The sequence below is a fragment of the Phalaenopsis equestris genome, unplaced genomic scaffold, assembly GCF_001263595.1.
Source record: "Phalaenopsis equestris unplaced genomic scaffold, ASM126359v1 Scaffold000002, whole genome shotgun sequence".
NCBI lineage: Eukaryota > Viridiplantae > Streptophyta > Magnoliopsida > Asparagales > Orchidaceae > Phalaenopsis > Phalaenopsis equestris.
The window spans coordinates 20,347,199-20,363,646 of NW_018164444.1; the positions used below are offsets into that span (position 1 = coordinate 20,347,199).

The 16,448-nt window shown below is 32.5% G+C and overlaps 2 protein-coding genes across 3 annotated transcripts in view; one reads left to right on the forward strand and one right to left on the reverse strand.

Annotated features, from left to right (window-relative positions):
• The window catches only part of LOC110017835 (trafficking protein particle complex subunit 5), a 28,206-nt gene extending 20,397 nt beyond the window's left edge, over positions 1-7,809 (forward strand). For both annotated transcript variants that reach the window (XR_002293292.1, XM_020714954.1), the window contains exon 8: positions 7,533-7,809. Coding sequence is in view for 1 of the 2 variants with exons in the window: in XM_020714954.1 (XP_020570613.1) it covers positions 7,533-7,562 (30 nt within the window). In the remaining variant the exon portion in view is untranslated. The remainder of the gene's footprint in view (positions 1-7,532) is intronic.
• Positions 7,810-8,888: 1,079 nt separating this feature from the next.
• On the reverse strand, positions 8,889-9,720 carry LOC110018033 (lipid transfer-like protein VAS). The gene is made up of 2 exons (XM_020715252.1): positions 9,307-9,720; positions 8,889-9,050 (listed from the first exon to the last, which is right to left on the reverse strand). The coding sequence occupies exons 1-2, from the start codon at positions 9,626-9,628 to the stop codon at positions 8,950-8,952; spliced, it is 423 nt and encodes a 140-aa protein (XP_020570911.1). The 5' UTR covers positions 9,629-9,720; the 3' UTR covers positions 8,889-8,949.
• Between the last annotated feature and the right edge of the window lie 6,728 nt (positions 9,721-16,448).

Below are 16,448 nucleotides of genomic sequence, written 5' to 3' on the forward strand. Positions count from 1 at the left end.
AATTTGGCATCAAGATGGACCTATCGAGTTTGAAAGAGTTATGAATCCAGATGAGTTTGTTGTTTAACTGCAATCGGTTGAACGCCAATCTTCTAGTGTAAAGATGTATCAGAGGATAAGTGTTTCAAATTAGCTGCTATCAAGTTAAGGAAGAGTGTCTGTTTGTGGTGGGAGAATTTACAGAGACAGAAAAAAAGATAAGACAACGATAAGATTATCAAGTGGGAGATGATAAAGAAAGCCATGCAGAAGAAATATCTTCTACCTCATTACTATCAGGATATGTTCCTAAAACTACACAATTTGCAGCAACAAAACCATTATGCAGAGGAATTCATAGCTTAATTTGACCACTTATAGATGCAATGTGAGTTGATCGAGTCGAAGGAGCACGCTGTAGCTCAATACATTGGGGGTCTGAAGCTCGCTATTAGCAATGTGGCACAACTCAAACCTTAGCACTGAAAGTTGTATTATAACAGAAAGAGAGCAGACAACCACCATTGGTCAGACAACCACCCACAGTGGGAGACACCGACAGGAGCACACCTCAAGGAGTTTAGAAATTTAGTTCAGATAAGGATAGAGCCATCCCAAGTGAGAAAAGATTTGAGCAAAGCAACACGCCTACTATCGTCCCGCCAAATAATTCTTTCAATGCCACGGATTTGAGCACATCGCCTCTAGTTGCTCGACGAATCGGGTTGTATCCTTTACTAAATAGAGCACTGCAAGGGAGATTATCGACGAGAATAAAGCTGAGGACCAGGGTGAGGTCTATCATTGACCACCAGATGAAGGAGAGACACTCGTGGTTCGACTGGTCCAACAAACCGAGGATGTCAGGGATTCACAGTGGCTTTGTCACAATATATTTCGCACTCGTTGTACCGTGATTAGGAAAGTATACAATCTCATCATCTATGAAGGGAGCAACAAGAATGTGTCATCTGCACAAATGGTGAAGTTATGACTCTTGACTTAGAGGCACACTCATCCGTATTCTTTGACATGGCTAAAGATGAACAGGGTCAGCATTGAAAGGAGGTGCTTAGTGGAGTTTTTGATTGAAAGCCAGATGCAGGATCATGTGTTGTGGACGCGGTCCTCATGGATGTCTGCTACATTTTGTTGGGAAGACCGTTCCAAATTGACCAGATGACACCACACAATAGATTTAGAAACACAGGCGCCTTTGTCAAAGAGGGGAAGCACATCATCCTACTTCCTTCGACGAAGCCCGAGATCATAGGAGCTCTTACCAGCTAAGCAACATTGGTGAGATCAGTTTTGGCGACGATATAGGATAATAAGATTAGGACACCAGTTCCAGACACGAGAGAAACATTGCATAAATCATTTCAAGATGTCACGGTTGATCCACCTTAAAATTACCTTATTCTAGTGCATATTTTTAGGGATATTGCACTTTAAAGAAAATTAATTTCGCATGTTTTTGGTTTCCAGTACATGTAATGGACATTTGGAGAAAATTAGAAAAAAAATGAGCATAAGTGGTGCAAAATGGTATAGTGCCATAGCGTCGTCCCCTGGCGCTATCGTGTCATAGACGCGGGTAACGGGCGCTATAGCGCCCAGACTGGCGCTATAGTGCCAATAACTAGCTTTCTAGAAGATTCATTGAATTTGACCGACTTTTGAATGGGTGTTTGAAGCAACCTTTTGTTATTTTCGAAGATTTATTAATATGGATAAAAATTGGACGAAATGGAGGACTTTTTGGTTGCACTTGAAGCCCACTTAAGTGTTTAAGTGTATGTTTTAGTGTGTTTTGTGTTGTAAGAGTAAGAGTTTGGAGATTTCTTCAAGGAGACTCCAAAATTTATGTTGGGGAGAATACATAAGGTACTTTGTGTGTGTTTTAGTTTTTGTTTCTAGGACTTGAATTTCAATACAAAGTCTGTGTTTTTGTTTTATTATTCATGAATTTTGAGTAATTCACTTTCTTTCTCCTTGCTCTTGGGACTTAATATTGTGGGATGAGAATGATTTAAAAATTTCTATTTACTTTTAAAAGTTGTGATGTCATTTTCACTGATTCTTCATTAACTTTACAAATTGGTCACTTGTGATGTTCAAATTTGTTGAAAAACATAAAGACCTAGGAGGAATATGATTTCACCCAACTAGTGAGTGTCACACTTCATTCTTGGCAGAGCCGTTATGATCACCTAAGGGGAAGTGCAAATAGATAGGGAGATAAGTTTTGATGAGCGTAGAATTAATGTTTTTAGGGCGACAAACTATATTCTCTTTCAAATTCGGTTTAGAGTTTGGATCGTAAGGGTCCCAAATAGGTTCAATAGAGAGTGCACAATGAGTAATCTGGAGGTGAGAGACCATAATTTATTCACACTACTAGACAAGCTGGTAAAAAACTCTAAATTTGCGAATATTTTTTGTTAGCACCGGGAGGGGGTAAAGAATATGAATGCTCATATTTTTCACAATACATCATCATATTTTTACTTATTCAAATCCGACAGAGATTATTATCTCATTGCAAGGGGAAAGTTCTTTACATTTTATTCAAACTCGTTAGAATTACTTTTCTTAAGCTATTAATTATAGTTATTTTTATCTGTTTTAATTTAGTTTTAACTATTGTTATCATTTCATTTTCATTTAAATCTGCAATTTAGATAGAGTTTGCATTTGAGTTTAGCAAGCCAATTAAATAGTTCAACTATCCTAGTGGGATCGATACTGAGGTTAAGGAAAATCATATATTACTTGAAACGATGCGTATACTTGGGTAGTACCTCTGGTGTGAGAAATTATTATTTATTTTTCATATCATTACATTTATTCACATTAGCTGCTAAATATAATTTAGGTTAAATTTTTGACAATATTTTGGAGATTAAAAATACATGTAATTGCTGGCTGGGTCAACGGTCGACATCTTACCGTCATGGCCACCATCGTTCGAAGAGATTTAGGCTACCCTCACTTCAAATCGGGTTGAATTGATCGTCAATTACTTTAGGAGTATTCAGCTATATGGGCAAGACACAGATACTGTTCAGTTCAATGGTGGGACTCCTGGAGAGCGGATCGATATAGAGGTATGCTCGCAATTGGAGAAAATTCTCCCAATGCTTCGGGAAGTAGTGCAACTGACAGATTCAAAAACACGTACGCCTTCACCAAAAAGGGGAAGCACATCATCCTATTTCCTTCGACGAAACCCGAAATCACAGGAGCTCTTACCAGCAAAGCAACATTGGAGGGATCAATTTTGGTGACAATAGAGGATAATAGGATTGGGACACCAGCTCTAGACACGAGACAAACATGACATAAAGCATTTCAAGATGTCACGGTCGACATCTTACCATCATGGTCACCATCATTCAAAGAGATTTAGGCTACCCTCAGTTCAAATCGGGGTTGAATTGGTCGTCGATTACTTTGGGAGTATTCAGCTGTATGGGCGAGACACGCAGACTCAATTTAGTTTAGTGGTGTGACTCCTGGAGAGCGGATCGATCTGGAGGTGTACTCGCAAGTGGAGAAAACTACCCCAATGCTTTGGGAAACAGTTCAGTTGACAGTGATCCAGGTGCTGCTAGAATTGACGACGAGAAACCAGAAGCTTTGACGAATGAGGTCGAAGCTCCCCCAACCCCGGGAGACTGATGCGGGGTTGTGAGGAGCCGGCAGAACCTGTAGGAAGGAAGGCGGGATGAACAATAATGGAGGAAGTTCGGTCTAACCTTCTGCTGAATGAACCAGACAACCTTCTAATAGGGGTGGCAGACTGACTGGACGGAAGGTCGATTGAACCAGCTTGGAGGAAGTTCCGGTCCAGCCTCCTGCTAGACCGGGCGACCATTCAATAAGGGCACGACTACTACCCCATCACCCATTCCTTTTTAGTTTTTCCCCATATTCCCTCTCTATTTATATGTATGTTTGTTGGAATTTGGGTTATGTTTTTGTGTATATTCTATTTCAGATTCAGTGTGGAGTCTTCTTCCCCTTGCTAGGGTTGTATCCGACAATAGGTGATGTTATGGTTGTATCATACTTCGAGGTGGTGTTTTATTCTCTTCAATTTTCCTTCCTATCCTTTTCCTTACCCTCTTTAGCTACTGACCTGCACCCCTATCTCTTCTTCAACCCTCAACCGCCAACCTCCCTCTCTTCCTACCTATCTGGCCACTGGCCTGCACCTCTCCATCCACTGAATTTGCCCTCAACCAGCCACATACCTTCCTTGTCAGTGTCGTCCACCTGCAGTCCCCATCCCTGCCTTTCCAGCCTTTCTGGGCAGCCGCCAACCTATGCTTCTCCTTTCCCCCTAATCCTAGCCACTGACCTTCATACCCTCCATTCTCCACCCATCTATTCTACATCCCATACCACCACCACTTTCAACCACCTCGTCGACACCCCCGCTGCCATCAGATTCTCTTACCTGGGCTTAATTGGCGAATGGTGCTTGTTGTGTTTTCATTTCAGTTTGAGTTATGTTTGTAACTCTAATCATTTGCTTGATAAAATCTGCTTCTGTTACTGTGGGTTTGATTGATCCAGTATCAGCAAGAGTCGAAGAAATGGGGAATAATGTATTGTTACGTTATTATTATTTTTATTTTTAAAAAATTTACATAGGCGGCACACAATTCTTATTTATTTACATATCTCACGCCCGAACTTTCATATTTACGTACATAGTACTTTGCTGCTATGAACTTCTTCATAAAATAGTGTATTTCACTTTTAAAAAGTGGTAATAGTGATATTAAAGATTTGAGTGCTACATTTGTAAGTATGAAAGTTTAGGTGTGAGATATATAAGGATTGTGTGTTATGTATGTAAGTGCCCCATGCCCCTTCTTTTTTCTCTTCAGGTAAAAATGATATTGCTTTCTATCACATTTTATCCTACATTTTTCCTACTTAACATCTTTGTAAGTCATGACACCTTAACATGAGAATCTATACTATGCAAAATTGAGAATGAAAATTTTCACCTTAGAATTAGTATGATATAATTGGCAGAAAGAATCAATTCAATTTTCTTAATTATTTAGGTAATTCATAAATACATTTTATGCATATTTAAGTAAACGGATTATTATTTGTTAAACAGAAAGAAAGGAGGAGAATTCGTTAAGCTCTAATAAATAGTTGAGATGAAGCTATCTGTGATGTTGATTATCATAATAGTAAATTAAAACTTCAATTAACTGGATCAATTTTATCAAGTAAAATTAGATGCTTGAGGACCTAAAGAGGCCGAAGCTTTAGTATAAAAACTTGATACCACTTAAACGTGGAGTTTGTGCATATGAAACACAGCTCGAATTAGTACTAAAACAAAACAAAAACGCATGAGCTTACAATAGAAAATAATTATATGATTATAGATAAAAGGATATATTGAATGAAGTTAAAAGGTATAAAATTTAAATATTAAGGGCCCATTTGTCATTACTTTTGTTTGGTGTCTTCATTTTTGTTTTTTTCTGTTGTTTTTTAAACTATGTTGGGTTGGTATAATTTTTTATATGTTTTTATTTTTTATTTTTGCTTTAAAAAAAAGTCAACTTGTTTTTCAAAATTCAGAAAAACCAACTAGCTCAGTCAAATATATTTTAATTTAAATAAAACATGAGCAAAAGAAAATAAAAATAAAAATAATGAAAAAAAAATAGAAGTAATCCCAAACAGTTCTCAAGCGTAACACGCATAAACATAGTAGTGGATCAATAATAACATGGAATTACAGAAACTAGGAAGAAAGAAAACTACATAAATGTTTGATAACAAAATGTCTGATAAAAAGATGAAAAAATCCTCACATATGTTGGAAAACAGAGCAAAAGATAACACCCCAGAAGCCATTGAAGTGCTATTATTGGAACAACGATGAGAGTTGTATGACCTTTATATTCTATATCCAAGCAGATCAGTTTTGAAATTTTTTGAAATGCCTTTTCACCGCAAATGGAGATTGGATTTGATATGAACCAAAACCTTTATTATTCTTCCTTGTCATTATTAGCCTTGCTCTGAACAGTTTTGGTTCAACGATATGAGGTGACATAAATTTTGTGCGAATCATTTTGCCAAACTTTGAGACATTTTTTGCCTCCCTTTTTTTTTCTTCTAATCCTTTCTTAATTATATCAATCTTTCTAGTTTTATATTATCATTTATTACTCTAATCTTTCTAATTTTATTACTCTTGATTAATAATTCTATAATTTTTTGCAGCACTCGTCTTGTGTTGTAAGCCAAAAAAAGAGTGCGAGTGCGGATGAGAAGGTGAATTTGAGATGAGTGAGGATTCACTCACCCAAATCTATGGTGGTTCGCTTGCCCGTAATAGTTGAGGAAATCACCACCCAAGAGGACTCATTCGCCCATTATATTAGAGAATAACTAGCCCAAATGAGAGAGTGTCATACTCGGGGTCCCTTAAAAAATCTTTCTTGTCTAATTTTTTAAAAGCATTAAATATGACTCTTTTGTTAATCGTTTGAGGTGGTTCGTGTTGGGTAGTTAGCAATTGGAAAGCAAAATTGCAAGAAGTGGCCGCTAAGTGACAAGTGATTGTTGGAAAGCACAATAATTATCGTTAAATGCCATCCATTATTCCTTTGATGGAAGAAACTGAAATGCCCGCCATCATGAAGGACCAATGCAATATTAAAAATATTCTAGTTGAGCATTAAGAAAGTGACTAAATACAAATTTGAGGAGGTAAGAAAAAGTATAGTTGTAACTAGATGGGAAGAATAAGTGGAATTCACCTACGACTTTGGGAACTTGCTTACACATAAGAATTGGGGAATCATTCAACAAAGGGGACTCACTTATTGCTTTGGAGATTCACTCAACCAAACTTTAATCTCTTGCTCTGCCATTCATATGCTCGTCCCAAAACTCGTGATGTTTAAGCCTTTTATAGCATCAAATAAGAGGTACTTGGTGATTGGGAAGTACAATTTAAGCAAATGATTAATGAGTGATATTTGAAAGTTGGGAAGAAAAATGGTATGCATACATTTTCTTCAATTGACTATCAATAATTTCTTGACGCCAAATACATTCGGATCCTTGCTGAAAAATCATTCATGCTTCTAAGATTCAATAATGTTCTCCCTGTCAATATCTTTATTCTTTTATATAATTGGTCTAAGCTATTTTTACTTAATGATTGCTTATCTTCCAACAATTTAGATTCACAATTACCAAATGTCACATCTAAGAAAATTTACACCACTTTGTTTTTGTTTTCCCTAAGAAATTTTAAGCTCTATATATTCTTAAACTTTTCTTAAAATCTATTCCAGCTTTATTGAGATTATTGTTTATAATGGAAATGTGCTTCATCGACTTCATCTCAGGCAATAAAAAGCTCCACCCCACTCTTTTGCTAGCATAACCATTTGAAGCAAAATTTAAATTGTTGCCAGTGAATTAGAGCTGTTCTAGATTAGTTATCATGCAGAATGTCTTTTTTTCATAAATTTAAACTATTTATGTTGTTTCAGGTACTGCGCAGGGAAGCCAAGCTTGTTTGAACTTCTGGTTGTATGGTTTTTTTTTACTAAACTTGCAAGTATTTAGCTGTGGAAAACCTCTTGATGTGCTCCAAAAATTTCGGCTTGCCTGATTTGATTTTTCTCTTCCTTATCTGATCAGTATTTTTTAATGATGAAGTTGCCAAGGCTTGAGGAATTCACAAAGTTTTTAATTTGTGACATCTAGATATCAATATTGGGATCTATTGTATACATCAATGTCATAATTTCCATTCTCAGTTGACTTTTACCTAATATATTTGCCATTATGGTACCCTACTGAAGGGTTCCGTCTACATCTTTTTGAAATTCATGTTTTTGGTATATGAATTTAATTGCTCATCTCTATTTTGTTCTCTTAGGGGAACTATTGAAAGATATTTGTGAGCTTGTTGGGGGTTTAGACCTGTTTCTGATTGTTTGCGTATACATTTCTCTCTTGTTGGCCTAAGTGGCCCTTCGATAGTTGGACAGACTTTCTGTTAATTGACGGTTCTTCGATCGGTCTGCGGTATTCAGTCGGTTGGCTTTATGTTGTAGTTTTTTTTCAGATTGATGATTCTCGTCTTTTCCTTTCTAATCTAGATCATTTGTTATCCTCGAAATTCATTCTACACGCTCGCACGCACACGCACACATATATAGGTAAGGAGCACTTTGGGATCAACTTGTTAGATCGTGAGTTGGCTCATTTAAAAAAATTTTAAATTTAAAATATACTCAAAAGTATATTAAATTCAAGATTTTCTAAATATTAAAAATGTTTTAAAAAATGATATTTTATATTCAATATCAAGTGATTTATTATTATTTATCTTTAAATTGTTCATTTTTTATTATTTTAATATAAATTTAGCTTAAATTAATATTATTTTCTCTTTTATAATAAATAAGTTGGCTCGTGTGTTGTGTCACGGACTAAGTAAACTTAAGCTTGAGCTCAAACTCGGACTCGATTAATTAATCAAGCTAAAACTCAAATCGATAGTGGCTCAAGCTCAGCTCGACTCGTTTACACTTCTAGAATTGACGGTGGCAAGTTGTGGTGGTTCATGGTTGTAATTATTTTTAAAACACTTGATATACTTAAAAATTATTTTTTATTATTTTAAAAAAGTAATTCAATTGATTAGAAAATATTTAAAAAAATAATAATGAGCATATATACTTTTTAAAACTTCAAAAAAAAAACAAAAATTATCACAAAAAGATAGGGGTGGATGATGTACAATTACCCAATAAATTCTTTTGTATAATACTTTAAGGAAACATTAACATAAAAATATTTAATTCAAAATTCAACAACATGTCTATTCCATTCTCAACAATAGAAATAAATTATCTTCATCAAAGAAGCCCCAATAAATAAGTCTAATATTAGATATTGTTACATTATTCCAATTACTATAAGTAATGAAATTGTACCCAATATGATAACATTAGCTTTTATGAAGTTTTGTCCCACAGTAATGCTGCTTCTAGATGTTTCTGCAAAAAAAAGAAGGATTAAAATGTAAACATCATAATTAGTGCCTAAACTTCAATTATGGGGAAAATTAAGCATCAATTTGTGATTTTTTTTCTTACCTGCGGTCTTTATTTTTGGGTTATTTCTGAGTTATTTCGGTATTATTGAAAATAACTCAGAAATAACTCCCGCTGCACTCTATGATAAAAGTCAGCACAGAAAGATTTTTGGAGAAGAAGAGATAGAGAGAGAAGGAGAGAATCTTAATTAATTTACCATCACAGAGCTCGAAATTAGGCTTGAGTCCACAATTGGCGCTGAGCTTTGCAGCATCAAGAGTGCTGGCTTTCATTGCGGTCAATATATTATCATTTCTGAAGACAGTGCAGAAGCACCTTGGATTAAAGTTCATCATGTCTTTGAGATGCGTGCAGCAGGATGATGGAGGATTGGAGGAATGCATGTAGTACTGACAAGGAAGGATTCTCTCCAGACATGGCAGCACAGACGTGGACCCTTCTGCAGAATGTTGTATCTGCTGCATGGCGAGGAAGAAGATGAAGAGGAGGGCTGTGCTTGCGTTCAGCTTCATGGCCATGGCTTCCTTTGGTTTTAGGGCTTTGGTTGGTTTTATATATTTTGTGTGCTAGGGTTCTTTATGTGAGGTGAAGGATGATTATTTATTTATTTATTTTTTATTTTGGGGAAAAAGGAGAGGTTGGGAGTTTTTTGTGTAATTATAGGGTGGGGTATGTGTGGGGTTGGAATGGAAGGGAGTCATGCATGGGAAGGAGTTTGTGGTGAAGGAATCATGTGATGTTGGTGGATTTAAAAATAGAGAGTTTTTTTTAGGAGGAGGTTTTCATTTACTTTGATCCTTTTAGGGGGGAATAATTGAATAAATATTGATATTTAAAATTGCTATTTCATATTGATATATAAAAAGCTATTGAATCAAGCATGGATCTTGATTAAGGGGGTAAACGAGTAGAGTTGAGCTCGAGCAATACTTGGCTTAGGCTCGAGCTTGATTGATTCTATCGAGTTCGGGCTCGAGTTAGAAAGTTTGTGAATTTGAGCCGGCTTGTTTATTATAAAAGAGAGGAAATAATATTGATTTAATTTAATGTTATAATAAAATGGGAAATAAAATGAGCAATTAGGAGAAAAATAATGAGAAAACTCTTAATATTAAATATAAAATAATATTTTTTTAAAAAAGTATACTTTAAAGTATATTTTAAATTAATATTTTCTTAAATGAGCGAGTGCACGAGCTTACAAGTTGAGTCGGGGCAAGCATGAGCTTGGCTTGTTAGCTCATGGAGCTCAGTTCACGAGCCAATTATTGAGCCGAGCTCAAGCCAGGTTACGAAGGTCCTTGACTCACTTACATCTCTAATCTTGATGATATTATTTAATTGAATGTCTAAATGAATCAGACACAATGATGCTAAAAGTTATTAGATCTAAGTTTAAATAAACTAAAATTAAGCAATTGAAATGTGGTTGAAAGTTTAAGGAGATTAAGTGAAGATCAAACAATATCTGATTATTGCCTACTTATGTCAAAATTGTGCTTCTGAATGAGAAAAGTTCAACAAGATCAAGGTCTCTCAATTTCAATGCTATTAAACACTTCAATATTGAATGATAGTTTATCATCAAAAGAAGTGATACATACTATCAAATAAAGTGTTTACGGAATTCTTTCACAAAAACTAAAATAAATTTCTCAAACAGTATAAGTACACCCCTATTATCCACATCAAGAGGACCTATATTTGCAATTGAAGAATAAAATAATTGAAAAATTTTAGAGTCATATCCAATAATCAATCTAATATTACAATAAAAAGAGTTTTCGTTGCACTTTATATAGACATCCACAGCCGTTAAAACCCTTATAATGTTCTTTTCAATTGATTTTAAATCGCTACAATTACTAGAACTGCAAAGACAAATTTTCTAATCTTTCATTGTGTTGTTAGTCGGAGAAAGAAATCTCTAAAATAACAAGTAGAATTGACACCCTCTTATTATATTGGGTTGATTAACTTTTGCACATGTTAGCATACAAGTTAATATAGATTAAGTTTTCCAGTTTCCATTATTCTAAATGTCAAAAGATAAAGATATTGTGCAAGAAGTGATTTATGAGTGGAAACCCACTTCATATAAGTCATGCTTAATGTTTTCTCATGATTCTTCAAGTTGTCCAAAAAATCATTTCAAAAACTTGTGACTATTGGTCCTACTTTTAGTGGAAGGAATAGGAATAAAGCTAATAATAGCAATTTCAGAAATAATATAAGTTCTAGTTCTACTTTGGCTCTTGTTTCACATAATTTAGTTGCTATTCCCGCTATTCTTTATTCAGTTTTGCTTATGGGTAATGTTTTAGATAATCATATGATTTTAAATCATGTTTTACCTTTAATAATTAATAATGATACTGTGAATCCTACTTCAAATCATAATATTTTTGCTGATAAACAATTATGTGGAGGGTGATGATGTATGTGAAGTTGTTTATGATATGAATAATTCTAGTACACATGTTTCTATGGTAATGCCTACTAGTTCCACAATTATTGTTAATAATATTAACAACAATATTACAGTAGATTGTGGATCTCATATTCTACTAAAAGATATGATCCTAGATTTTCTTCAAATTCTTTTTTTAAAGTTTTGAATTCCCTTTCTTCGGATCATCGTCCTATTATCAAGAATTTGAGAAATGCTACTATACTCAATTGTAGATTTATGTACAATAGCTTTCTTAGTTCTTACCCTAGATTTTATGACATTCCTTCTAAGACTTGGCTCATTAATGTAAAATGTGATCATATTTTCTTTTTTTTTATGTATAAAACTTTCGTGTGTTAAGATAACTTTGAGAAATCAGGATTGGAAGTCCTCTAGTTTTCTTTAAAGGCATATTACTAATACTAATATTTATGATTATAATTTGATCAAGAAAAAATTAAATGTTCTTGGATTTCAAAAGGTGGAGAAGATGTTAAATTTCTTTAGCAAAAAGGCTAACTATAAAAGAAACTATAATTTTATATATATAAAAAAAATTTGGTTAATAATAAGTAAATAATCAATAGGGTATTTTTAAAGAAGTTAAATCATATTTTCCTAAATTTATTAATAGTTGTGATAAGAGATCTAATTACTATGATCATTTATTTCATGTGGACTTTTTATAATAATGACAAATTTGATTCTCTCATTCACAATTTGTCTGATAATGATATTCAAAAACCTTTCTTTTCCATTAGTTATAATAACGCTCTTAGGCTAGATGGTTGCACTTCTAGATTTTTTAAAGACACTTGGGTTTTTACTTTTTGGATCTATTAATGCATTAAATATTATTTTAAAATTGGTATATTTCTTTGTAGAATTAAACATATTGTTATTATTATCCTTTTTGAAACAAGTGATGCTAAGTGCATAAATGGTTGTAGATCTATTTCTCTTTGTAATATAATTTATAAAAGTATAGTGATTTTACTTATTGACTTCCGTAATATGTTCTTTCTAAAATTATCTATTTGGCTCAATGAGTGTTTATAGAAGATGTTGGCATTGCTGATAGAATCATATTAGCAAACAAACTCTTTTATGACTTTAACTCTAATTATTCTTCTAAAATGTTTTTGTGCTAAAAGTAATCTTATGAAATTTTTTGATAAAGTTAACAGAAATTTTTTTTATAATCATAAGCTTTGCTTGGGGTTTCCTCTTATTTTAATTAATGTCTAACAACTTGTATTGATATTATTAAATTTTCTAATATTTTAAATAGTTAAATGAATTATTATTTTTCTCCTTCTTATTGCTTGATACAATGCTGTCCATTTTCTTCGTATATTTTAACAATTATCTTGGATTCTTTTTCTTCTTTATTAGATTCTTATGATAATGACATGATTGTTTGCATTAATAGAAGCAATGAGACTATGTCCCATTTAATTTATGTTAACAATCTCTTTATTTTTGGAAATTTTGATAAAGATTCCTTTAAGCATACTGTTTCTATTCTGATTGTCTATAGAAAAACTTCTGATTTTCAAATTAACATCTCTAGATCTACTATTTGTTTTCTCAACTCGATGGATTATTTGTTTCAACGTCAATTTAATTTTAATAGTTGTTTTACTTTAAAACTCTTACTTCAGAATTATCTTGATGTTATTATTAAACACTAAAAAGTTGTTGCTTATGATCACCAAGTTTTTATGGATAACCTTCATTCTCATTTGGCCGATTGGAAACAAAAGATTTTATCTATGATTGATAAAATTTAATTAGTTTAATTCATCATTTGGAGTTATTTATGTTATTGGTTTCATTCTTCTACTTTGCTTAAAAGTTTTCATAAGAAAGTTATTACTATGATTAATAATTTTATCAATCCCAATGATAAAATAAAAATATGCATGTCATTTGTTGGAATAAAATTATTTTACCTATACATATTGGTAGCCTTGATTTACTAGCTTCGTATGTTATTAATATTATGTGTAAAGTTAAGACCATCAGGAATATTTACATTACAAATTCATTTTTATCAAATTGGTGCTTAAATCACTATGATTCGATTCAGTTATTTCTAACAAATATATCATTATTTAGAAAAATATTATTAAATTTGCTTTGAGAATTAATACTTCTAATTCTCTCAAGATTAATTTTAATAGTAAGAATATTTCTATTAATTATGATCTTCAACTTAATAGTTTTTCTTTATTTGATAAATTAGGAGATTCTATTTTTTTAGTTTAGTTTTCCCAAAAATACTAAACTTTGTGATTTTATTGATAATAGTGATTGGGTTTTGGATGTCAATGCTTCTGCCTATTCTCATTTTATCCAAGACATTTACAATATTTACATCTCCACTTGTATTACTTGTATCTTTGGAATGACAAGAACATGTATTCTCATAAATCTATTTATCACTTAATCTATGAAAGTTATCTTGGTGTTATTTGGTATAAACTTATTTGCTTTAAGAGGTGTTTTCATATAATTTGTGATTTAAGGCTAAAAATTGCTTGAAATGACCTTGAAACATATGATATTCTTATCACTAGAAATATCACGGTTAATTCTAATTGTATTTTATGCTCTAATTTTGTTGAATCTCACAATTACTTATTTTTTCAACGTCCTTTCTCTCACAATCTCTCGAAAAATGAATTCATAATGGAATTTTTTTTCCAAGTAATTTTTTTCACGTGTTTTATTACTCTAAAAATATTACTCGTAAAACCTATAAAAAAATTCATCTTTTAGATGCTCAAGCCTCTGCATACGACATTTCCATTAGGAGAAGCAACATAACTTTTAATAAAAAAATATATTCATGCGTACTTTCTTATATATAAAATTCATTGGATGATTAAAAAAAGAGCAGAAGGTGGAAGTTTAAGAAAGTTATCCCATTATAATTGAAGATTGCTTATAGGTTTTTTGTTTCATATCAAAATTGCTTGATTTCAATTCCTTTATGATTTGCTTATAATTTTAAATTATTATCTACAACATTATATTGATTTGATTTGATATTCTCTTGATATTTTTATCTTAATTATTTTTAAATTTATTTTTTCTATAAGCCTTACCTCTTTTAAGGTTGTGAATTGTCTTGTCATTTTCTTAATTTTTTGTGGTTGCTTTGATTTGATCAGATTTTTCGTTGACTATCTTTCCATCCTATACTTCTCTGTATAATTTGATTATTGTAGATATACTATCATCCTTTTATTTTATTGAATTGATACCATCAGATATACTCTTGATATTCATATTCATTGATTTGATGAGTTTTTCTCTTGATCTTTTCTTTTTAAGGCCGAGTTATTAAATTGAGCAATGATGAATTCCAACAATTGCTTTAAAATTCAATATGCTATCAAATTTTTTTTGGTTTAAAAATATGTTATTTGAAAGATATTTAAAAAACTTTGTTAGGTTAATTTATCTTAGCTTATTATTATTATTATTAATGATTTTCTATTTTTCTTCTTATGCTTTATCTCTAGTGTTTCATAATTTTATTTATTTTAGCTTTCAATGATAATTTTTATGATATTTCTCTTGAGAGTCTTATTTTTTGGTGCTCAGCTTTTTATGAAGTATGAGTACGTAGTAGAGTTTTTATTTGCTTGTCTTGAAGGGTTATTTTTAATATAATTTTGGTGGTGATATTAGTACAGACTTGTCATGTATGTTTATATAATTTGGTGCAATTATTGAGGTCAGTTTTCATTTGGATATGCTTTTGGAAAAACTAGTTAGAATTTTTGCTTTATTAGTTTAGCATTGGTATGAGGTAAATTTGCATATTTTCCTTCATTAAATATCATTTTTTATTCATATTTATCATGATTTTATGCTTGTGGATGGTTCTTTGTAGTATTTGATAGGTGATAAGTGTTAAACACACAAACAATATCAAAACATGTGATATAGGGTTGAACAACGTGGCCACGCCAGAACTAGTGTGACTACGCTTGTTTCAAGTGTGACGACACCGTCGAACAACAAGATCTCATTTTAGCATGTATTTAATGCTTATTTTGACGAAAGCTTTAAAAGGGAAGCTGTGGCAACATCTTAACTATATTGAGAGACTTGTGGAGTCTCTCTAGCAGATTTTTTAGGGTTTGAATGTGAACCCTAAAGTTCTATTCTTCTTCCTTAAAGGAGAGAACTTCTAGAGTGGTTTTTCTTTCTCTTTCTCATTTCATGTTATTTATTGAGGTTTTGATGAGTTGTGAGAGGAGAGTTTGAGTGCATTCATAAGAGACAAAGACATCAAGTAACTTGTATTGAACAGAGAGAATCACATTATATTGCAATGATTGATTGGCTCGGCAAGAGTTGTATGTACCTTTTGGGTTGTTCTTCTTTTTATTACAACAATAACAAGTATTGGTACTTTCTTTTTTCATGAATTGTAAGTAACATTGCTTTCATATAGGGCTGTAAACGAGTCGAGCTTGAGCGACCTCAGGCTTGGCTCGTGTTCGACTTGTTCGAAATAGCTCGTGTTCGAAATCGGCTCGTGAACAGTGTGTCCGTGTTCGGCTCAATTTAAATATTTGTGTTCGTGTTCGGCTCGAAATTAGCTCGTTAAACTACAATTGAGAAAAATAGATGTAATGTGTGGGATTTGAACCTGGATTAAATATATACAAAAGAAGACACTAACCATATTGCCACATGAGGTGTTATGATTTAAACTTATACATAAATATGTATAATATATTATTATATAAATAATATATGTAATATATTGTTATATAAAAAGTTATATAATTTTTTTTTCGAGCCATTTCGACCCGAACAAAAGCGAACAAACTGTTGTTTGTGTTCGGCTCATTTTCATTTCG

Coding starts and splice junctions, on each gene's coding strand:
- LOC110018033 (XM_020715252.1), bottom strand. CDS start 9,628: ATGGCCATGAAGCTGAACGCAAGCACAGCCCTCCTCTTCATCTTCTTC. Junction 9,051..9,306: donor TAATTTCGAGCTCTGTGATG/GTAAATTAATTA, acceptor TTTTTTTTGCAG/AAACATCTAGAAGCAGCATT.